At 42.9% G+C, this 22,835-nt stretch overlaps 2 protein-coding genes across 4 annotated transcripts; one reads left to right on the top strand and one right to left on the bottom strand.

Annotated features, from left to right (window-relative positions):
- The first annotated feature begins 6,671 nt into the window (after window positions 1–6,671).
- LOC106591855 (zinc finger protein 239) lies at window positions 6,672–12,596 on the top strand. 2 transcript variants are annotated; one of them, XM_014183126.2, is made up of 3 exons: window positions 6,672–6,950; window positions 9,417–9,591; window positions 11,385–12,596. In XM_014183126.2, exons 1-3 carry the CDS (start codon window positions 6,942–6,944, stop codon window positions 12,185–12,187), a joined length of 987 nt encoding a protein of 328 aa, XP_014038601.1. In that variant the 5' UTR covers window positions 6,672–6,941; the 3' UTR covers window positions 12,188–12,596. The 2 variants fall into 2 exon arrangements, with proteins under 2 accessions (XP_014038601.1, XP_014038604.1); XM_014183129.2 differs by having other exon boundaries at window positions 6,677–6,950; window positions 9,417–9,579; window positions 11,385–12,593.
- A 4,224-nt stretch (window positions 12,597–16,820) lies between these two features.
- On the bottom strand, window positions 16,821–22,807 carry LOC106591833 (NAD-dependent protein deacetylase sirtuin-7). 2 transcript variants are annotated; one of them, XM_014183099.2, is made up of 10 exons: window positions 22,638–22,807; window positions 22,049–22,186; window positions 21,654–21,758; window positions 21,054–21,124; window positions 20,907–20,979; window positions 20,702–20,800; window positions 20,362–20,598; window positions 20,031–20,111; window positions 19,622–19,728; window positions 16,821–18,412 (listed from the first exon to the last, which is right to left on the bottom strand). In XM_014183099.2, exons 1-10 carry the CDS (start codon window positions 22,740–22,742, stop codon window positions 18,208–18,210), a joined length of 1,221 nt encoding a protein of 406 aa, XP_014038574.1. In that variant the 5' UTR covers window positions 22,743–22,807; the 3' UTR covers window positions 16,821–18,207. The 2 variants fall into 2 exon arrangements, with proteins under 2 accessions (XP_014038574.1, XP_014038580.1); XM_014183105.2 differs by having other exon boundaries at window positions 22,417–22,770.
- Between the last annotated feature and the right edge of the window lie 28 nt (window positions 22,808–22,835).

Consider the following 22,835-nt stretch of genomic DNA (forward strand, 5'->3'; position numbering starts at 1 on the left):
CATCAGTTCTTCTGCGCTCTGGCACTCAGACGAGAGTGCTCTGAAATCGGAGTAGATAGCCAGAGCGAATTTACGAACGCGCCCTATACATCTCCGATAAATATACGCGATTAGCGTGTAAACAAAGTACCAAAACACTTCCCTGACAACCAATTTGTTTGAGACACGAAAAAATACAGCATGCAAAGTTTCAACAGATTCAATGGAACTTTAAATTATAGTAACAGTACAAAAACAGTCAAGGGGTGGACAATGTATACTTCACAGTAGCCCAAAGGCCTGCAAATGGCGATATTGAGTCGTTTTACTCATATCTAATCAAACGTTTTGGGCCAATACAACAGGTGTTGACTACAGTGAAACGCTTATATCTTCGCTATACACTAATATCCCCATTGACCGGTTCGTAGATAAAACATTCTCCATTCACGCTGCCAAGTTATAGATTTCCTCCATATAAAGGGGAAGTTTACCTAAAATCCCAAACTTCCTAAGTGATTCCATACATTGAAATTAGTTAGGTGGAATGTGCCTCTCTCTCTCCCTGTTGTTGCAGTCGGCCACATGAAATATTAAATCATCGCAATTGTTTTAGGTGGAAAGTACACATTTCCTGACTTAAAACCGATAGTATTTTTGATTAAAATAGCTAATTTGGCAAGACAATTTAAATAAAAAAAGTAATTTGTCTACAATTCACGGTTTTCTTAATTGCTCTTTGACTGACAATGGACATGACTCATTTTAGCAGCTCTCCAGTTCTATACTGTAGGGAGCGAGAGAACTCCACCTATCTAGTTTCAATGTATGGAATCACTTGGGCTCAAATGTGGGATCCCTTGCACACATCAACAAGGCAGACGAAAACCACACGAAATGCACTTTCGTTCTGAAACACCATTTTCCACCACCATGCTAGAGAGCCAATGCTGTCTCTGATGCTGATACGTTCAGTCAAATCTTCTACTTCGAAGTCTACAGAGCGAGTGACGTCACCGATTTGAAACGCTATTAGCGCGCACCATCGCTATATATACTGGTCAGGTTTTACATGGGTGTAGGCTTACCTTTGTTGACCTCCCTCTTTCCGCAGCAACCAATGATCCGGGTCACGGCACCAATGTAACAGTGTAGGTTCCGTCCCTCTCTTCACCCCAACCTGGGCTCGAACCAGGGACCGATTGAAACGCTATTAGCGCGCACCACCGCTAACTAACTAGCCATTTCACATCGGTTACATAGGGTTAGTTGGTATAGTGGTGAGGTTTTAATGGGTGTAGGGTTAGTTATTCTTCCCTGAAATTGCATTCCCATGTGTTAGGGTTTGACCAACTATTTGTTTGCATAACCTATATAATATAACAAAGAAGCTATGCTATAATATTACGTTTATACTCTATATGATAAGAGCATACTGCTGTGTGAGAGGAAGGGGCTCATGGGATGGTGAGTCATATGGAAAGAATGCAGATGCTGTAAATCAGGGATATGGAAGAGCTTGTTAAAAGATAAGGGCAGGATATGGGTGAAATGTATATGCGGAACTGTGCAGTCACAAGATAAATCGACTGCCAAAGATAACTACGCCCGGCAACAGGAGGCGTCTCGAGGTTGGGACCAACCTGCACGCCAACGATAGGATGAGTAAGTTTAAACCACGCTCATCCTCCCTCTGACAGGCCAGCATTGAGTGGGAACTATCTCTGTCAGAGTATTTAATGAAAAGCAAAGGATGTGTAACTCAGTTCTCTGTCTGCCCTGCGAGGTGTTACAGTGAGCCTGTATATACGAACATTGCATTTATCACTATTTACTTAGCTTAATAAACAGCTGTGAAACAGTACTCCTCTTTGTTCTGACACCAGATTCGAATTGACGCGACCTGACACATGTAAAACTAGACAGATGGCTAACAACTAAGTCTTCAAGAAAACTCCCAAGGCGTGACTTTTCTTGAATGAATATATTGAAAACATTTATGTTGTGAAACTGCAAAATACAGAAAAGAATATACTTTAGTATACAATTCACATCGACATACTGCAGCTGTATATTTACATTTCAAGTTGAAGTTGCATAAATACAAAGCACGTGCCAAGGTACCATGTATCTGGCATGATGACAAACCAGATAGCCAATTACCATATGAGTATCATTATTCTAATACTGTGCAACCACCTCTGTACAATAACAAAGCATATTACACTAGAAACAGTAACAAAACACTTCAGTATTGTATGTTTTACAATTCGTTTACATGACACACGAGCAAAGTAATACGGCTGACGGCATACATGAAAGGCAATTTGTGTGAGTAAATGCAACTAACATTGATATGTAAACAATAATATCAATAACAAGATTATCATCACTAGCAATTACAAACAAATATTTTCCGAGGCTGAAGCGTGACAATAAATAACTGCACTGAAAGACCTGCACCGTAGCGTTGTTTTTAGCTGCTTCTCTGCGTACAGAACGACTACTCTACTTCCTGTTTCCGTACAGTCTTTATAAATACCAGAAAGCTCCACTAGGGGGCGAAAAACACAATGGAACACAATGAAAATCCATTTTAACCACAGTAATAAAATAATCTGTTACCTTCTAACAGGATGGCAGCACAATAGAGGTGACGTTTTAATGGGTGTAGGGTTTGTTGGAATAATGGTGAGGTTTTAATGGGTGTAGGGTTAGTTGGTATAGTGGTGAGGTTTTAATGGTTGTAGGGTTAGTTGATATAGTGGTGAGGTTTTAATGGTTGTAGGGTTAGTTGGTATAGTGGTGAGGTTTTAATGGGTGTAGGGTTAGTTGGTATAGTGGTGAGGTTTTAATGGGTGTAGGGTTAGTTGATATAGTGGTGAGGTTTTAATGGTTGTAGGGTTAGTTGGTATAGTGGTGAGGTTTTAATGGGTGTAGGGTTAGTTGGTATAGTGGTGAGGTTTTAAGGGTGTAGGGTTAGCTGGTATAGTGGTGAGGTTTTAATGGTTGTAGGGTTAGTTGGTATAGTGGTGAGGTTTTAATGGTTGTAGGGTTAGTTGGTATAGTGGTGAGGTTTTAATGGGTGTAGGGTTAGTTGGTATAGTGGTGAGGTTTTAATGGGTGTAGGGTTAGTTGGTATAGTGGTGAGGTTTTAATGGGTGTAGGGTTAGCTGGTATAGTGGTGAGGTTTAATTTGGTTTAGGGTTAGCTGCTAGTGCAATCCCCTCCACCCACCATCTTAAGTCTCTCTTTTTGTATCAATGTGTCAAGGGAGTACAGTAGGTTGTGGTGTATGCACCTCTGTTGGATGCAATCAGCCAATACAGTAAAATAAAAACAGACTGCTGCAACCTGATTGGCTAAACGCAATACATAACATCCAGGACTAGCATGAACTACTCTACGATGGTGGAGGAAAGTTTTGTTTCATAAATAAAGTATGCATATTTTCCAAATGTTTTCCCTCCTTCTCCCCATTAAATCCAGTTGAGGAGGAAATTGGCGCTTTTGCAGCCTGAATGGAGAATGTTTTATGTACGAACCGGTCCACGGGGACACGGCTGCATACATTTCCTTTGGACAGCAAGATAAAACTACTCAATATCGCCATCTGCTGGCCTTTGAGCTAAATTCACAGTAACTCTGAAACAAAAGGGTTATAAATATTGCAGTGGAGACTTGCCACAAGGCTTCACATTGTAAAACTGCAACATTCTAATGATGGTAGTAATCATGATCACTCAGTGCTCATCATTGCTTTCCTAGGTGTAGGGAGAAGTTGCTCCTAAACGCTGATCCCGGGTCATTCACGGCCTCCCTGTGAAGTTATTTTATCTGTAGTCTAATAAACTGCATGGTTTCCCAACGAGTCTCAGCGAGAGGACCACACAACATGTCATCGCGTGACTAACTTTACTTCCATATGAATGCTATTATATCAATATTTGTGCACAAAAGCGTTTCCACTGACATTTCTTGCGTAATTCATTTTACAGACACAAAAAGATCCCACCTTGTCTAGGTTGGATGGAAACCTGGTTTATGAAAACAAATAACGTTTTTTTTAAAAGTGTTTACATAGTGGCGTAGCCAGTCCACAAGGTGGCGCAGCACCTCTTCTATTATTTGGGGAGAACACTGATGTGTAGCACCAAGAAAACACAACATTTAACACTGAGATTCCATCCCAAATATACCCTCTTCAGCATGTAGTGCTCTACTTTTGACCAGGACCCAGAGAGAATAGGTTGCCATTTGGGACATACCCTAAATTCACACTTCCATTATTGTAAAACCAAACACCATCCAATGACAGATACTAATGCCATGACTGTACTGTACTGTAATAGGACGGCATCGACAACTGCAAACCTGAGGAAAGTTAGTAAGGTGCTGTGCATGTAGCAAACACAAAACTATGAAACTCCTAAAAAGCACCATTCAATTGAAAAACCAAACTCTGTATTAGGTGGGTTAACATCTTTCTAGAAGTTACACAGGATTGACAGAAGGACCTAAATGTTGCATTGTGTCACTTTACCAAGTCTTTATTCATATTAAACATCTGATTAATCTAATTCTCCATGTGTTCTGTATTAAAGGGAACTTTATTAAATATAACAGATTTAAAATTGAATATTGGTGCACAATTTCTACAGAAAAAATATCAAAGGGACACAAAAGGCATTCATATCGTGGAACAACCCATCTGTTTATGGACCCATATTTGCAAAACCTAGTTATTCAATTGCTTTGTTTCCTAGGGGACAGCCCTAATCGTTGCTCTCTCAGTGGGAGGGGCTTATCATCTGGGAGCCTCAACAACATCATGATGCTGACAAGACAGAGAAGAGTCTATCCACATCAGGACATCTCAAGAAACACCAGCAGAGAGGTATAAGGAAGAAACCTCACCGCTGCTGCTCTGACTGTGGGAAGAATTTTACTAAACAGAGGAATTCACACCAGAGAGAAACCCTACCACTGCTCTCAGTGTGGGAAGGGTTTCGCTGCACCTAAAACTTAAAAATCTCATCAGAGAAATCATATAAATGCTTCAAACAATCAGGAGCCCTGACTACACACCTAACGCATACACACAGGAGAGAAGCCTTTGATCTGTGATCAGTGTGGAAAGAGTTTCAGGAAGGCAGGACTCAGGACACCTGATTACACACCAGCACATAAACACAGGAGCGAAGCCGGATACCTGTGATCAGTGTTGGAGTTTTGCTCAAGATTTCACTCTGACTATACACCAGCTTACACACACTGGAGAGAAACCTTACTCCTGTCTATGTGGAAAGAGCTTTGCTCATTCAGGGTCACTGATATAACACCAGAAAGCACAAACATGTTTTCTTTCATCTCCCTCCTCTCTGGCACTGGTTTCAGATCCCTAAATAAAGTTTCAATAGAAAACATCTTGTAAAGAGTCATCTGTCTCCCATTCTCTAACAGTTTACTAAGTCTGATTACCATGGTAACCTGTGTAGCATAATATGCAGCTCTGGATCCATATGTATCAAGCGTCTCGGAGTAGGAGTGCTGTGTGTGGTGGGGTGGGGGTGTTCAGAGCTGTATCTTATTTAACTCCTATTATCCATTAAATAATTGTATAATGTAGAATAATGTTTCAACAATACTAGGTGTCTATTGTTAAGTTCTGAACAAACAGTAAAAACTCACGGACAACTGGAAAAAGCTCAAATCAACTTTATTCACCCACCGGGTCATACATGATTATAGAAGCACATATATTTATACCTTCCTACTAGGCCGGGTGTCAACTCCTAGCACATCTAGACAGCCAATAAAACTCTGTTGCTAGGCAGGAACTGAATTGGTTCCTCACTGATGTAGTCATGGCCCTGCCTGATACTCGAACCTTCGTGGGCGTATTAAAATCTATAATAATAAAAAATTAAAACAATTACAAGGAGCATAGACCTCTTGTATTATTTGTTTGCTCCTAAAAGATTGTTGTGGAAATTCACCAGTAAGGAGTCAAACTCAATGTAACTCAAACACAAGATAGAGGGAGAGGAGATGCCGTGTACAATTCAAGGCTATCTTCAAACATAACATTTTCAGTCAAAAGATGTTCACATATTTATTGTAAATCCCTTGACCAGGTTTTAGTGTAACAAATGGGACATATGGAAGTACAGAAGCCACAGGCCTATTACTGTGGTCAAATGTTGTTGCAATGATTTTAATATGGATATCTTTAAACTTTCCTTATTGTATATTAAGTGTGCTCCAGAAAGATGTTCACACATTTTTATTGTGAAGCAATAGATCTAAACATTAGATGTTATTGTTGTCATATCGTTTTCTTCACTTTCTTCACATTAGCAGGCAAAATACCAGGTTTATAATCACCATCGTTGCCACTTTGTAATAATGGATGTAAAAAAAGAATGATAGCAAAAATGAGTTATGTAAAAATTACTTCATACTCCACATTTAGGGGGGCTACAAGGGGGTCCAAAATTGTTGTCACATGGGAACTGCCCACCCCCAGCCCCCCCCCCCCCAGAACCGCAAGTGAACAGCCTTGAGAACATCAGCACTCAAATGAAACTCGGTTCCAAATTGCTGCCAGGTAAAAGTAGACGATAGCAGAAAGCAGGATTCTTTGTGAAAGGGGTGTTGTTGATCGTTTCTTGACTTTACTCGACTTTTATAGATCGGGTAAAATCTTATCCAAGAACTTTCTGAAGTAAGTTTAGCCTACATGAGATGTGAGACGTTAAGTTGTCATAAAGTAATTGAGCTTGGATATTTAAAGATATGTTTGATTGCTCTGGTCTATGGGTGCATCAGTTACAATATCGAGATTGGAATTCTCTTGCGGCCGGAAACCCCCCAATCCTTATCTGAACACTGTGACAACATAGTAACTGCGCTGTAGCCTACACATTTATTTTATTTAGTAAGAAACAATAGCTTCCACGATGAATCCGGTAAGTCTGGTTTCCTTTAAACATTGTAGGTCTGCTGTGTTGTATAAAATGTCTAGGACTAGTTTTCATCATCTTTGATCCTCCACATTGCTGTGTTCAGTTTAAACGGCTGGACAAAAAACATGACGATAAAACTTGTTGGGATTTTTTTTTTCTTCGGCAAAGTAGCGTAATACTTTATCATGCGTAGGAATCTACGCCTATTACTTAAGCATCTCTCCTTCCTCCCAAAGTGTACACTTGTTCACCTCCACTTATTTGAAGGTCAGATTATTCATTATATGAAAAAAAATATACATATTTGCGACTGTATCTAACGATGTTCAACTCAGTATGCTTATCAAACTCAATTCCTGTACCCCTTTCTCCCTCATACAGTATCAGTCTCTCTCTTTCCCGATCATACTGCCCACACTGTATCAGTACATGCTCCGCTGTCTCTGTTTCCTGGCAGTAATCACACCTTCCTGTTGGATGCTTTCCTATCACATGTAATGACTTATTCACCTGGCTGTGTCCCACCCTTAGCCTTGTAAGGATAGCCTCCTCTCTTCTGTCCATTCCTACCATCCTCCCCTACTTTACTCTGTACCTGGAGTAGGGGTGGCAGGTAGCCTAGTGGTTTAGAGCATTGGGCCTGTAACCCGAGCCGACTAGGTGACAAATCTGTCTGTGCCTCTGAGCAATTTAACTCTAATTGTTTGTGTAAGTTGCTCTAGATAAGAGTTTCTGCTAAATAACTAAAATGTCAACAATTAATAGATGCCTGCCCTTAGTGTCACTGTTCCACTGCTCCTGCCATCTCTGCACCACCACTGTCCTTATCATTCCCTCAGCCTCTGCTTTGCTCATTGGCACCTCCACTTCCTGTCTCCTAACGGCCTGTTTAGCTAGCACATCTACTTCCTCATTCCCTTCCACCCTCACATGGCCCGGGACCAAAGCAAACCTTATATGGACACCCATCTGTCTCACCCGGGCATAGAGCAGGCCTTGTCTGCTATGTGAGCTAAATGATTGCAGACTCATCAACACTGCACACGAGTCAGAACATATAACTACTCTGTCTGGCTTGACTTCCTCCACCCACTGCAGGGCCAACAGTATGGCCATCAGCTCTGCCATGTACACAGCCAGTTGGTCTGTAATACTTCTCCTGACAGCCACCCCACTTTCCTGTTCAACAAAGGCTGATCCAGTCTGACCTGTCTGTATATATGGGTAAAAAATACTGATTCACAGTTTCCAGACGCCTTGTAAAGAAGTTGCATGGATCAACCCCCTCCCTGTCTTTCCGTACTCTCTTCAACACTTGAAAATCAACTACTGGAGGTGGGAGTAGCCGTGATGTGGACTCACAGGGATAGGTACCGTAGGGCTGAAGTCCCTGCAATACAATCCCATCTGCCTCTCCTGGTCATCACCCACCCATCCAAAGCTTTTATTCTGTCCACGTTCATGCTCCCAACTTTTCTGTAGCACCCCTTTTGTGGGGTGTGACACCCCACGTTCCTGTAAATTAACCCAATAATGAATTGCCAGCGATTGTCTTCTAATATGTAATGGCAATGAAAAGAAGTGTCTTAAAGAATGGAAGGCAGTCGTTATCACAGCCACAAAGTAAAACATTTATATCGTAGAAATTCATGGAAACAAAAATGTGCTTTTGTGAGTTTAAGGTTAGGGTCAGGCATAAGGTTAGCAGTGTGGTTAAGGTTAGGTTTAATATTACATTTTAAGACGATACATTGTTTAAATAGGCGTGGTTTTTCAATCGATCAATCAATCGTGTTTATGTATTTATAGCCCGTTTTACATCAGCAGATGTCACAAAGTGCTGTACAGAAACTCATCCTAAAACCCCAAACAGCAAGCAATGCAGATGTAGAAGCACGGTGGCTAGGAAAAACTCCATAGAAAGGCAGGAACCTAGGAAGAAACCTAGAGAGGAACCAGGCTCTGACGGGTGGCCAGTCTTCTTCTGGCTGTGCCGGGTGGAGATTATAAGAGTACATGGCCATTAAGGCCAGATTGTTCCTCAAGATGTTCAAACGTTCATAGATGACCAGTGGGGTAAAATAATAAAGTTCATGACTTTGTGGCTATGGTAACTAATGTCGACCTGGCACTAGTGTTTTTTCTCTCAAAGTTGCTGACATGTCACGTGTCCTACTTCTATCAGTACACTCGTAACAACTTAATCATTACGAAACGTATATTCGATCAAATAAGCCACAAGTCGCCTCTTCCTCTCTGTTTTGAAAGGAAATGACTGGTATAGTAAATATGGTGGAAACTCTGACCAACCCAATGCTATTAGATTAGTGGGAAGTAGTGAACGATTGAACATTTGAGGAAAAAGGAGATATTCTAGGGATGCTCCCAAATCAATCAGAGGTGTAGACTAAAATAATACAATATTTGGTTTAATGATAAACTATGTTTGATATTTCTTGCGGCCAACAGGACAAAATTAGCCCGTTCCTCTCTACTCTCACGGAGTCCCCGGGTCAAACGTCTCCCGGTACCGTTTTACTGCTGCGTCTGGTCGACTGCAGGAAAACACCGAGACGGAGTGGAACTGAGAGAGGAGGAGAAGAGAAGGAAGATGGAGATTTGATTTCATTAAGTAAGAACCATGGTGTGTAGATTAGACTACAGTCTGCTTCTGTAACGATAGCGGAGGTGCATAAAGATGGCGGCCCGCATGTGTAACAGTGTAGGTTCCGTCCCTCTCTTCGCCCCAACCTGGGCTCGAACCAGGGACCCTTGCACACATCAACAACTGACACCCCACGAAGCATCGTTACCTATCGCGCCACAAAAGCCGCGGCCCTTGCAACGCAAGGGGCAATCCTACTTCAAGTCTCAGAGCGAGTGACGTCACCGATTGAAACGCTATTAGCGCGCACCACCGCTAACTAACTAGCCATTTCACATCGGTTACACATGTACTTACAACAACTTCCTGGTTTTGCTACGTTCACTGTTTTCCACATTGCTCTCTTTTGTTGTTTTTTTGGTATTGTCATTAGCACAGTAAACATGATCTCAATTTTAGCTTCAAGACGCTGGCAATTTGAAAACTCGTAAAAGTAGATTGTGTTGATTTATTGGAACATTGAACAATGTCGAGCACCTTTTACTCTGATTTGACTATTAGATGTTCAATGTTTCTTTTGGATTTTTATTTTTTGAGGAATAGTTTCACCATATTAAAACGAGAGTTGAGTTTATGTAACAGGGTTGACCTTAAAATGAGGGACAGACGTAAATGAATCACTATTCACATTCATAATAATCTTCAGAAAGGACTTTGTCAAGGAAACAAACTAGTTATGGCAGTAGGAAAAATGCACCAAATGACTTGTGACAGATGATCTAGTCACCCATGATTCACCAAACAATATTTTGAAAGAGGAAACAAAGTACTTTAAGCACGTGTTTTCATTTGTCTCCTCCATCTCCACTAACCAAAGATAACTATGGATTTTTTTCTATTAATAATGTAAAATGAACAGCTGTATAGAAAGACTCATGTGAAGGCCAAATTACAGGGAAGGAACTTCTTCATGAAGTTAAAGAATTTAAGTCCGGGAAAACTCCAGGGTTGGATAGCATACCAGTTGACTATAGCAAACCTTTTTTTATATTTTCAGAGGACCGTTATTAGCATGTTTTAACCACTCCTACAGAAATGGTAGATTATCAGATACTCAACAAGAAGGTCTGACTTCATTATTACTGAAACAGGACCCAAGTGGTAAATCTAAAGATCTGGTCTATTTAAAAAATTGGAGGCCCCTTACACTTCAGTGTTGTGATGCACAAATGTGAGCAAAATGTATAGTACAAGTACTTAGATTTTGCAGTATATGTGTAACAGTGTAGGTTCCGTCCCTCTCTTCGCCTCAACCCGGGCTCGAACCAGGGACCCTTGCACACATCAACGACTGACACCCACCGAAGCATCGTTACCCATCGCGCCACAAAAGCCGCGGCTCTTGCAACGCAAGGGGCAACCCTACTTCAAGCCTCAGAGCGAGTGACGTCACCGATTGAAACGCTATTAGCGCGCACCACCGTAACTAACTAGCCATTTCACATCGGTTACATATGTGCAACATTTTTGACTGATTCAATGATCCATTGCATTACTGTTCAAAATGTTGTATCAAGTCTGCCCAAATGTGCCTAATAGTTTATTGATACATTTTCACGTTCATAAATGTGCACTCTCCTCAAACAATAGAATGGTATTCTTTCACTGTAATAGCTACTGTAAATTGGACAGTGCAGTTAGATTAACAAGAATGTACGTTTTCTGCCCATATCAGATATGTCTTTGTCCTATTTAATCTGCATATGTTCTAGCAGGAGCACTCACTGCTCGAGTGCAGTGAGTCCATGCTATTCAATATCTTTGTTTCACAGGGGACAGCCCAAACCGTTGCTCTCTCAGTGGGAGCGGCTTATCATCTGGGGAGCCTCAACAACAACGTGATGCTGACAAGACGTCTCTCCAGAAGAGTCTCTCCAGATCAGAACGTCTCAATGGCTGTGATCAGTGTGGGAAGAGCTTCAAACAATCACGACACCTGATTACACACCAACGCTTACACACAGGAGAGAAGCCTTATAGCTGTGATCAGTGTGGGAAGAGCTTCAATCACTCAGGACACCTGACTACACACCAATGCATTCACACAGGAGAGAAGCCTTATAGGTGTGATCAGTGTGGGAAGAGCTTCAATCAATCAGGAGCCCTGACTATACACCAACGCTTACACACAGGAGAGAAGCCTTATAGCTGTGATCAGTGTGGGAAGAGTTTCAGGACGTCAGGACACCTGACTACACACCAACGCATACACACAGGAGAGAAGCCTTATAGCTGTGATCAGTGTGGGAAGAGCTTCAATCAATCAGGAGCCCTGACTATACACCAACGCTTACATTCAGGAGAGAAGCCTTATAGGTGTGATCAGTGTGGGAAGAGTTTCAGGACGTCAGGACACCTGACTATACACCAACGTATGCACACAGGAGAGAAGCCTTATAGCTGTGATCAGTGTGGGAAGAGTTTTGCTCGAGATTTCAACCTGACTAAACACCAGCTCACACACACTGGAGAGAAACCTTACTCTTGTCTATGTGGAAAGAGCTTTGCTCATTCAGAGTCACTGAAAAAACACCAGAAAGCCCTTTCCTCTCTGGCACTGGTTCCAGATCCCTAAATAAAGTTTCAATAGAAAACATCTTGTAAAGAGTCATCTGTCTCCCATTCTCTAACAGTTTACTAAGTCTGATTACCATGGTAACCTGTGTAGCATAATATGCAGCTCTGGATCCATATTTATCAAGCGTCTTGGAGTAGGAGTGCTGTGTGTGTGTGGTGGGGTGGGGGTGTTCAGAGCTGTATCTTATTTAACTCCTATTATCCATTGAATAATTGTATAATGTAGAATAATGTTTCAACAACACTAGGTGTGTATTGTTAAGTTCTGAACAAACAGTAAAAACTCACGGACAACTGGAAAAATCTCAAACCAACTTTATTCACCCACTGGGTCATACAGCTGCAAAGACAAAGACATGATTATACAGTCGTGGCCAAAAGTTTTGAGAATTACACAAATATTAATTTTCACAAAGTCTGCTGCCTCAGTTTGCATGATGGCAATTTGCATATACTCCAGGATGTTATGAAGAGTGATCAGATGAATTGCAATTAATTGCAAAGTCCCTTTTTTGCCATGCAAATGAACTGAATCCCCAAAAAAACATTTCCACTGCATTTCAGCCCTGCCACAAAAGGACCAGCTGACATCATGTCAGTGATTTCTCTCGTTAACACAGGTGTGAGTGTTGACGAGGACAAGGCTGGAGATCACTCTGTCATGCTGACTGAGTTAAAATAACAGACTGGAAGCTTCAAAAGGAGGGTGGTGCTTGGAATCATTGTTCTTCCTCTGTAAATCATGGTTACCTGCAAGGAAACACGTGCCGTCATCATTGCTTTGCACAAAAAGGGCTTCACAGGCAAGGATATTGCTGCCAGTAAGATTGCACCTAAATCAACCATTTATCAGATCATCAAGAACTTCAAGGAGAGTGGTTCAATTGTTGTGAAGAAGGCTTCAAGAAAGTACAGCAAGCGCCAGGACTGTCTCCTAAAGTTGATTCAGCTACGGGATCGGGGGATCTGGGCACCACCAGTACAGAGCTTGCTCAGGAATGGCAGCACAGTGAGGCGAAGACTTTTGGAGGATGGCCTGGTGTCAAGAAGGGCAGCAAAGAAGCCACTTCTCTCCAAGAAAAACATCAGGGACAGACTGATATTCTGCAAAAGGTACAGGGATTGGACTGCTGAGGACTGGGGTAAAGTCATTTTCTCTGATGAATCCCCTTTGGGGCATCCGGAAAAAAGATTGTCCGGAGAAGACAAGGTGAGCGCTACCATCAGTCTTGTGTCATGCCAACAGTAAAGCATCCTGAGACTATTCATGTGTGGGGTTGCTTTTCAGCCAAGGGAGTGGGCTCACTCACAATTTTGCCTAAGAACACAGCCATGAATAAAGAATGGTACCAACAGATCCTCTGAGAGCAGCTTCTCCCAACCATCAAGGAACAGTTTGGTGACGAACAATGCCTTTTCCAGCATGATGGAGCACCTTGCCATAAGCCAAAAGTGATAACTAAGTGGCTCGGGGAACAAAACATCGATATTTTCGGTCCAGGGCCAGGAAACTCCCCAGACCTTAATCCCATTGAGAATTTGTGGTCAATCCTCAAGAGGCGGGTGGGACAAACAAAAATCCACAAATTCTGACAAACTCCAAGCATTGATTATGCAAGAATGGGCTGCCATCAGTCAGGATGTGGCCCAGAATTTAATTGACAGCATGTCAGGCGGATTGCAGAGGTCTTGATAAAGAAGAGTCAACACTGGAAATATTGACTATTTGCATCAACTTCATGTAATTATCAATAAAAGCTTTTGACACTTATGAAATGCTTGTAATTATACTTCAGTATTCCATCGTAACATCTGACAAAAATATCTAAAGACACTGAGACAGCAGACTTTGCGAAAATTAATATTTGTGTCATTCTCAAAACTTTTGGCCACGACTGTAGAAGCACATATATTTATACCTTCCTACTAGGCCGGGCGTCAACTCCTTGCACATCTAGACAGCCAATAAAACTCTGTTGCTAGGCAGGAACTTAATTGGTTCCTCACTGGTGTAGTCATGGCCCTGCCTGATACTCGAACCTTCGTGGGTGTGGAAGTATATGTGTGTGAAATAGGACTTTTTCTTCTCACTTCATCTGGCCTGACCTCGGGACAGATTCCTCGCTCGTCCCTAATCCATGGCTGTCCTACCTTATCAGTGACTGAGACCAGACTGTTGCCTTTTTCCTCCCTCCTTAGGAGCTGTGATATTTAACAATAACATGTTTTGACAGAGTGTAAACTTCCTGCACTCCCCCTTGTCTCACTCAGTAACTTTCCAGAAACTTAGTTCTTATCCACCCTCCATTGACCCCAACATATACATTCCTTCTACATGCAAAGTAATCAATAAGTTCTAGCCTGGTAACATGAATAGGTAGATTTCAAGCTAGAATCCAACAGTATTCATGTATTCAATAGATCAATAAATGAAATCCATTATCTGCAAAACACCGTCTACTTATCACATGAATTATATGTTTTTAAAATCTATAATAATAATCTTTTTTTTTTTTTTACAAGGAGCATAGACCTCTTGTATAATTTGTTTGCTCCTAAAAGATTGTTGTGGAAATTCACCAGTAAGGAGTCAAACTCAGTGTAAATGAATCAATCTTTATTATCAGGACCGGAGAGGTTAACAAACTCAATCCAAGCTTGATGAAAACTCTGTCAAGGGCGTTCCCTCTCAGTCCTTATATACCGCTACACAAACAAGTCATATCAGCATGATTTACATGATTCATTATTAACATTGATTCCTGCATGTGACTTCAGTCTGGAGTGCCAGAGTGCACTCTGGGCATTCATAAATTCTAATCCTTTTGCATACACACACACATACATATATATATATATATACACATACATATATATATATATACATATACATATACACATATATCCGAGCATTTTGACTTCACAACGGCAGTCAATCACCCAAGCTAACTGGCTAGCTACCTCCAGACACAAATGAGAGAACCCCTCACTCTGACCATTTTACTCGCCCTAGCAGAGCTGGTTAGGCTGTTTTCATTTTATCCAGATGGTTGGTGATTGTAACTGTGCTGCTGGCAACAATTGAATTACCCTCGTTTGCCAACGTTTACTGACACCGGTCATATTGAACTGGTGTTGAGCTTCAGTAAATTCATCAGTTCTTCTGCGCTCTGGCACTCAGACGAGAGTGCTCTGAAATCGGAGTAGATAGCCAGAGCGAATTTACGAACGCGCCCTATACATCTCCGATAAATCTACGCGATTCGTGTGTAAACAAAGTACCAAAACACTTTCCTGTCAACCAATGTGTTTGAGAGAGAAAACAATACATCAGGCAAAGTTTGAATAGATTCAACGGCACTTTTTAAAATTATAGTAACATTACATAAACAGTCAAGGGGTGGACAATGTATACTTCACAGTAGCCCAAAGGCCGGCAAATGGCGATATTGAGTCGTTTCATCTTATCGTCCAAAGGGAATGCATGCAGCCGGCTATACACTCATATCAAATGTTACTGGGCACATACGCCAATACAACAAGTATACTTTACAGTGAAATGCTTATCCCTGCTATACACTCATATCCCCATGGACCGTTCGTAGATAAAACATTCTTCATTCAGGCTGCAACGTTGGAGATTTTCTCCATATAAAAGGGGAAGTTTAACTAATATCACAAACTTGTGATTCCATACATTGAAATTGTTTTAGGTGGAAAAATCTCCTGACTTTTGACCCTTTCAGTATTTTTTTTTATTATATATTTTTTTACCCCTTTTTCTCCCCAATTGGTAGTTACAGTCTTGTCTCATCGCTGCAACTCCCGTACGGACTCGGGAGAGGCGAAGGCCGAGATGCCGTGTGTCCTCCGAAACTCGACCCAGCCAAGCCGCACTGCTTCTTGACCCAATGCCCGCTTAACCCGGAAGCCAGCTGCACCAATGTGTCGGAGGAACACCGTACACCTGGTGACCTTGTCAGTGTGCACTGCGCCCGGCCCGCCACAGGAGTCGCTAGTGCGCGATGGGTCAAGAACATTGCTGCCGACCAATTGTGTGCCGCCCCATTGGTCTCCTGGTCGCGGCCGTCTGCGACAGAGCCTGGACTCAAACCAGGATCTCTAGTGGCACAGCTAGCACTGCGATGCAGTGCCTTAGACCACTGCGCCACTCAGGAGGCCAATAAAATAACTAATTTGTCCAAACAATATGATTGTGGCGGGGAGGCTGATCCCAGATCTGTACCTATGAGAAACTTCCCCATCAGCGTCTTTCTATATAAAAAAAAAAGAAAGGAACAACAGAGGTTACAGTAACATTTAGTAAACAACATTATGTAAACGTGATGCAGGGTTCTCCCCAGGACTTTTTAACAAGGTGGTGCTGCTGAGTGATTTTGAACACCGGTAACTGCCATTTCCTGCAATCTAGAGCAACAAAATGTAGCGCACCTAAAAATACCTTTTATGGTTGAATTCCCATGTACCAAATAGAAAATAGAAGTTACATGGGTTCCCATCGCATGTGTGCTCACCACTCTGGTACTGGTACGTGTGCTCTAGCCAACAGCTCTCAGATACAGTGCTGGTATAGTCTACATGAGATTATTATGTCAAACGGCAGCCAAGAATCGAATATCAGGTCAACACAATAAGACCCTCGAGATTTATTGAAAGGAGCATCAAGCTGATCACTGTGCACTTTCACCACCCTGTGAAGTATATCGTAACTTATTTCATCTGTAGCCTGATAAACTGCATGATTTCCTAACGAGTCTCAGTCACGCGATGACAGGAGTGGTCTTCTCACTAAGTTTACTTTAATATGACGGCTATTATAGCAATATTTGCTCATAAAAGCGTTTACACCGACATTTCCTGCATAATACATTTTACAGACAAAAAGATCCCACCTTGTCTACCATATTGTGATATGTAATAACGTATAAAACGTTTGAATGGAAACCTCGTTTATGCTTAAAAAAATAAATAAAAATCACATTATTTGTCAAGTATTTACATAGTGGCGTAGCCAGTCCACAAGGTGGCGCAGCACCTCTATTATTTGGGGAGAACACTGATGTGTAGCACCAAGAAAACAACATTTAACACTGAGATTCCATCCCAAATATACCCTCTTCAGCATGTAGTGCTCTACTTTTGACCAGGACCCAGAGAGAATAGGTTGCCATTTGGGACATACCCTAAATTCACACTTCCATTATTGTAAAACCAAACACCATCCAATGACAGATACTAATGCCATGACTGTACTGTACTGTAATAGGACGGCATCGACAACTGCAAACCTGAGGAAAGTTAGTAAGGTGCTGTGCATGTAGCAAACACAAAACACCACTCCTATGAAACTCCTAAAAAGCACCATTCAATTGAAACAAACTCTTAGGTTACAGCCCAATAATCTCTCTCCTCCTGAAGTGTTCACTACTCCCCACAAATTTAACAGCATTGGATTAGTGTAGGCATGGATCAGAGGGAGTTTCCATATACCAGTCATTTTCTTTTAAATCCATGACGGGAAGTGAACAAGTGCACAGTTCAGGAGAAAGGCTTTCCACTAGATGGCACGACCACTAAGTGAAAATTGGCTATATGAGATATATATATATTATTTTTTTTTTTTTTTTTTTTTGGGGGGGGGGCTTTTTGGTCTTAATTTAAGGTTAGGCTTAAGGTTAGCAGTGTGGTTAGGGTTAAAATCACATTTTAAATTGTAGAAATAGGCAGGTTTATGACTTTATGGCTGTGGTAACTAGTGAGGACCAGAAAGGAGAGATTATTAGGATGCTCCCTCAGGCTTAAAGAGGTAGTATCTGAAACCATAATAATACTTCATAATACTCTGCATCACAAATAGCTCTGTCTTAGTGAGGTTTTTCCCTCTCACTTCTTTTTGCTGGTACGTCTTCCTTACTATCAAGGTCCATTTCAAAAACAACCAATCAGAACAAAAAGGAGATGGAGAATCGTGTGCGTCAAATTTCTACTATGATTCTGCTACGCCACCTTCTTCCTCCTCTTCCTCCCTTTGGAGTATCCTCGTCCGAACCAGCCTCCTTGTACTGCTGTTCCTCCACCCTGTCCCGGGGAGCCTGGTGAGCAGTCCTTCCCACCAGCGGGCGGAGCTATGAGTTTACGAGTGTAACTGTCCTTCTCGTCTGGTCTCAGCGGCGTGGCCAAGCTGAGTACAGGGTCCTCTGTCCTGATGAAGGAAGGGCAGTTAGGAATGAGTCAGTCAGGGTGTTCCAGGTGGGGTGTGTTCATTAGTGCACACCATAGCATAACTAATAGCATTCAACTCTGGAACACAGGCTTTCTTGGTTCAAGTCAGTGGTTTCCAATCCTGGTCCTGGGGACCCAAAACAGTGCAATTAAAAAATGATTGTCCTAGCACTAACACACCCGATTCAACACCATAACATTCAACTAATCATGACTTGCCTAGTTAAATAATGGTTAAATTAATAAAAAAGCTATTTGCAACGGAAAACTTTTAGCAATAAGTTCAGGTATGACCCTCCCCGGTCCAAGCAGTTTGCTTCCGAGGTGTGTGTGTGTGTGTGTGTGTGTGTGTTTAGAGACAGGTCTTACCGGTTGTAGGCCGAGGTGTGTGTGTGTGTGTGTGTGTGTGTGTGTGTGTGTTTAGAGACAGGTCTTACTGGTTGTAGGCCGAGGTGTGTGTGTGTGTGTGTGTTTAGAGACAGGTCTTACCGGTTGTAGGCCGAGGTGTGTGTGTGTGTTTAGAGACAGGTCTTACCGGTTGTAGGCCGAGGTGTGTGTGTGTGTGTGTGTGTGTTTAGAGACAGGTCTTACTGGTTGTAGGCCGAGGTGTGTGTGTGTGTGTGTGTGTGTGTGTGTTAGAGACAGGTCTTACTGGTTGTAGGCCGAGGTGTGTGTGTGTGTGTGTGTGTGTGTGTTTAGAGACAGGTCTTACCGGTTGTAGGCCGAGGTGTGTGTGTGTGTGTGTGTGTGTGTGTGTGTGTGTTTTTAGAGACAGGTCTTACCGGTTGTAGGCCGAGGTGTGTGTGTGTGTGTGTGTGTGTGTTTAGAGAGACAGGTCTTACCGGTTGTAGGCCGAGGTGTGTGTGTGTGTGTTATGTGTGTGTGTGTGTTTAGAGACAGGTCTTACCGGTTGTAGGCCGAGGTGTGTGTGTGTGTGTGTGTTTAGAGACAGGTCTTACCGGTTGTAGGCCGAGGTGTGTGTGTGTGTGTGTGTGTGTGTGTGTGTGTTTAGAGACAGGTCTTACCGGTTGTAGGCCGAGGTGTGTGTGTGTGTGTGTGTGTGTGTGTGTGTGTGTGTGTGTGTGTGTGTGTGTGTGTGTGTTTAGAGACAGGTCTTACCGGTTGTAGGCCGAGGTGTGTGTGTGTGTGTGTGTGTGTGTGTGTGTGTGTGTTTAGAGACAGGTCTTACCGGTTGTAGGCAGGGATCTGAATGTTCAGCTCCTCCATAAGGAGACGCATCACGTCGTCACATTTCCCATGGATCTTCAGTGTGGCCAGGTCGTCTTTAGGTGTCCACTAGAACAAGGCAGAGGTCATCATCAATCAGGCACCCTATTCCCTTTATAGTGCACTACTTTTGACCAGGGCCCCATCTCTGTGGGAAGTGAAACTACATTGAACGATCAAGATTCAACTCTGTAACAACACAGGCTTTATTGGTTCAAGCCAGTGTTTTCCAATCCTGGTCCTGGGGACCCAAAGGGGTGCGATTAAAAAAAGAATTGTCCTAGCACTAATCATGAATATGTTAATGTTAGGGCAATGCCAGGGACCAGGATTGGGAGACGCTGGTTCATGGTAAGTACTAGCAAGATGACCTGGAGATTGACGATATAGAGTTTGGGTCTCCTGATAGCAGGTCTATTCATGCTCCATAGACAGGCATACTTCTTCAGCACCTGGTAAAGACAGATGGAAAGATCAGTCTGAGCACACTGATGACATACAAACCAGCGATGACATACAAACGGAGTAGGAGGAGTCAGTCAAGTTTCTACAACTAAAAACCACTCAATTCTATTCAATATTCACAGAACTCCAATGTCATTGTCCTGTGAGGTGGCAGCACTCTGTTTTAGTCTATTAATCCTGGTTAGACAGAACTTCAGGCTTTATTGATCCTGTGTTAGTACATGTTGTGGTCCTTACCTTCAGGCTGGAGCCCAGACAGAGGATAACGTCAGCCCTCTCAGCAGCGTTCAATGCCCCCCTCCAGTTGAGAGGCTGCTCCAGGGTCCCCCTCTCCCCGAAATGTACGATGGTGTCCCTGAGCTCCCCCCCGCAGTGAGTGCACCGCCGCCCCGTCCCGTGCCTGTGCCTCGCCGTGCGCTCTGTCACATCAAAGAGTCGCACAAACTCCCTCACCGGGGAACAGGAAGTACACACCTGTAAACCAGGAAATGTCAAAATAATACAGTGAGTTCTTTAGGTGGAACATACTGTATGTAGTATGTGCTGTATGGAGTGTGAGAGTGTGACTGTGAACTACCTCGATGAACATGTTGCCATGCAGCTCAGAGAGGGTGTGTCTGGGAAGACCGCTACGCAGGTGGAGCCCATCACAGTTCTGAGACACTATGTGCTGCACCTGCACACACACACACACACACACACACACCTCAAAACCTTTCCAGTATCGGACGAAGCTACAAGCACAAGGTCCATGACGACACACACACAACCAGCTCACTGACCATGTTCTCCTCATGCAGCATCCTGATACACATGTGTGTAAGAGTAGGTTCTGCTTCACTCAGGTCTGACGAGCTGTTGAGAGAGAGATGACTTAATTACATGCAGTATGACGAAGTGGCCATCTTGTGTACTCCAGCCTGTCTCACCTGACAGCTCTGCCCTTCTGTAGCTGTGTCCAGACCCCATTTGGTCCCCTGTAGTCTGGGATGGACGCTGCCTGCAAAACATAACACAGAAACATGTCACTCTTCTCATGATGGGTGACAGGTAGCCTAGCTGATTGGGCCAGTAACCGGAAAGGTCGAAGGTCGCTGGTTCGAAACTCCGAGCAGGCTAGGTGAAAACTCTGCCGATGTGCCATTGAGCAAGGCCCTTAACCCTAGTAACTCCTGTAAGTCGAATAAGGTGTGCTGGAAGAGTTCAAAGTTCAAGAACGCCTGGGGGTCCCCGAGGAGAGGTTTGAAAAAGGCTGTATGAGTGCACACCGTAGAAAACGTTTTGCAATGAAAACAAGCATTTCATTTTGGTTCAGGTTAGTCCCTCCCCGTTCTAGCCATTTGGTTCCTGTGAATACACCCCAGAACAAAGTTATACCCTGACCCCAGATCTGTTTGTGCTCTTGCCAACTCCACTGCTGTCAAATATTTGGTTGGCATGACAATGAGTTGACATGATAGCATAAATAAACTGGCACTTAGACTAGTGGAGCACAGCCATAGTGTGAAATACAGAGCCCCAGTATTTACCGTGCTGATCCCAGCTCCAGTGTAGATAACCAGGTGTTTAGCCTGTCTGACTGCCTCAGCCAACTGTCCCACTTTACACCTCAGGTCCTCTGTATCATCAAATACCTACAACAGCACAAAGACACAGAGAGACATATAAAGCAAATTCCATGCTAATAGTCATCCTCCACACTGCATCTCCTAGCCTGGTGTTTCAGGTCAGTAAAGACATGAGACAAGGAGAGAGCGCGCCACTTAGACCATGTTATTGGTAGCCTGGGTGCCAGTCTGTTTGTGCCAACTTCTTATGGAACTGTCATGCCATGTTTGAAGTGACAAGCAGTTGGGAAGATCGCCCAAACAGATCTGGAACCAGGCTATGTTATCGGGCAGTTCTAAAGACACGTCAAGCAGACCTCTTCTTGCTTCCTCTTTAGAACGTTCCTGCGGACCTGCCGCGAACACAGCTCCTGTACTGTGTCCTGGTGCAGAAGTAGATCCGCAGACTCCTCCTGTGTCCTCTCACTCTCCTGCTTCTTCAGGATCTTAGCTACCTGGAAAGGAGGTGACGATAGATAATTACATGCAAAAATGGTATAAAGCGTAGGAGTGCTGATCTAGGATCAGGTGCCCCCTGTCCATGTGATCTAATAGGGAAAACTGATCCCAAATCAACACTCCTACTCGGAGAAAGCTTTATATGGGCCCTTGAACATTTCGGTAGTCATTGTCAGCTGCTTATTTTACATTGAGAATGACGCAAAGGAATGCAATTGTTACTAACTTTGGAATACATGAATGGGCAATATCTACTCTTGACAATGTCACTCGGTACGAACACTGTCAGAGTTTTATCCAAAGTTCTCAACATTGTTAAACGTTGCAATGCATTGCAATAAGTGTTATTGCACCGGTGTTATAAGCCACCGGTGTAGCTTGCTAGCATAACATCTAGCTAGCTTGTAAACAGTGGACTACACAAATCTCCAGTCTCTCCTCTCTGACCAGTTTGAAACGCTTCCGCTGGATTTCCCTTTGCAGTATTTCAGCCTTCTCTTTAGCTTTTCTCACGTCCCGAGAAGACGCGCATGTGTCTGGTTCCTCTTCCATTCTCACAGACGTGGAATCACACTGACAGACAAACCAACGACAGCTATGGACGGATGTAGTCGAATAGGCCAAATGTAGCTTTCGAGAAAAAAA

This window comes from Salmo salar, chromosome ssa12 (genome assembly GCF_905237065.1).
Source record: "Salmo salar chromosome ssa12, Ssal_v3.1, whole genome shotgun sequence".
Classification (NCBI taxonomy): domain Eukaryota; kingdom Metazoa; phylum Chordata; class Actinopteri; order Salmoniformes; family Salmonidae; genus Salmo; species Salmo salar.

What these genes read in the sequence shown, in the direction of transcription:
- LOC106591855 (XM_014183126.2), top strand. An exon ending in TTCATTAAGTAAGAACCATG is followed by an intron (nt 9,592 to 11,384) that starts GTGTGTAGATTA and finishes TTTGTTTCACAG; the next exon opens with GGGACAGCCCAAACCGTTGC.
- LOC106591833 (XM_014183099.2), bottom strand. Translation starts at nt 22,742, where the DNA reads ATGGAAGAGGAACCAGACACATGCGCGTCTTCTCGGGACGTGAGAAAA. An exon ending in ATGGCAACATGTTCATCGAG is followed by an intron (nt 20,599 to 20,701) that starts GTAGTTCACAGT and finishes CCTGGTTTACAG; the next exon opens with GTGTGTACTTCCTGTTCCCC. An exon ending in TCTATATCGTCAATCTCCAG is followed by an intron (nt 19,729 to 20,030) that starts GTCATCTTGCTA and finishes GCCTTGTTCTAG; the next exon opens with TGGACACCTAAAGACGACCT.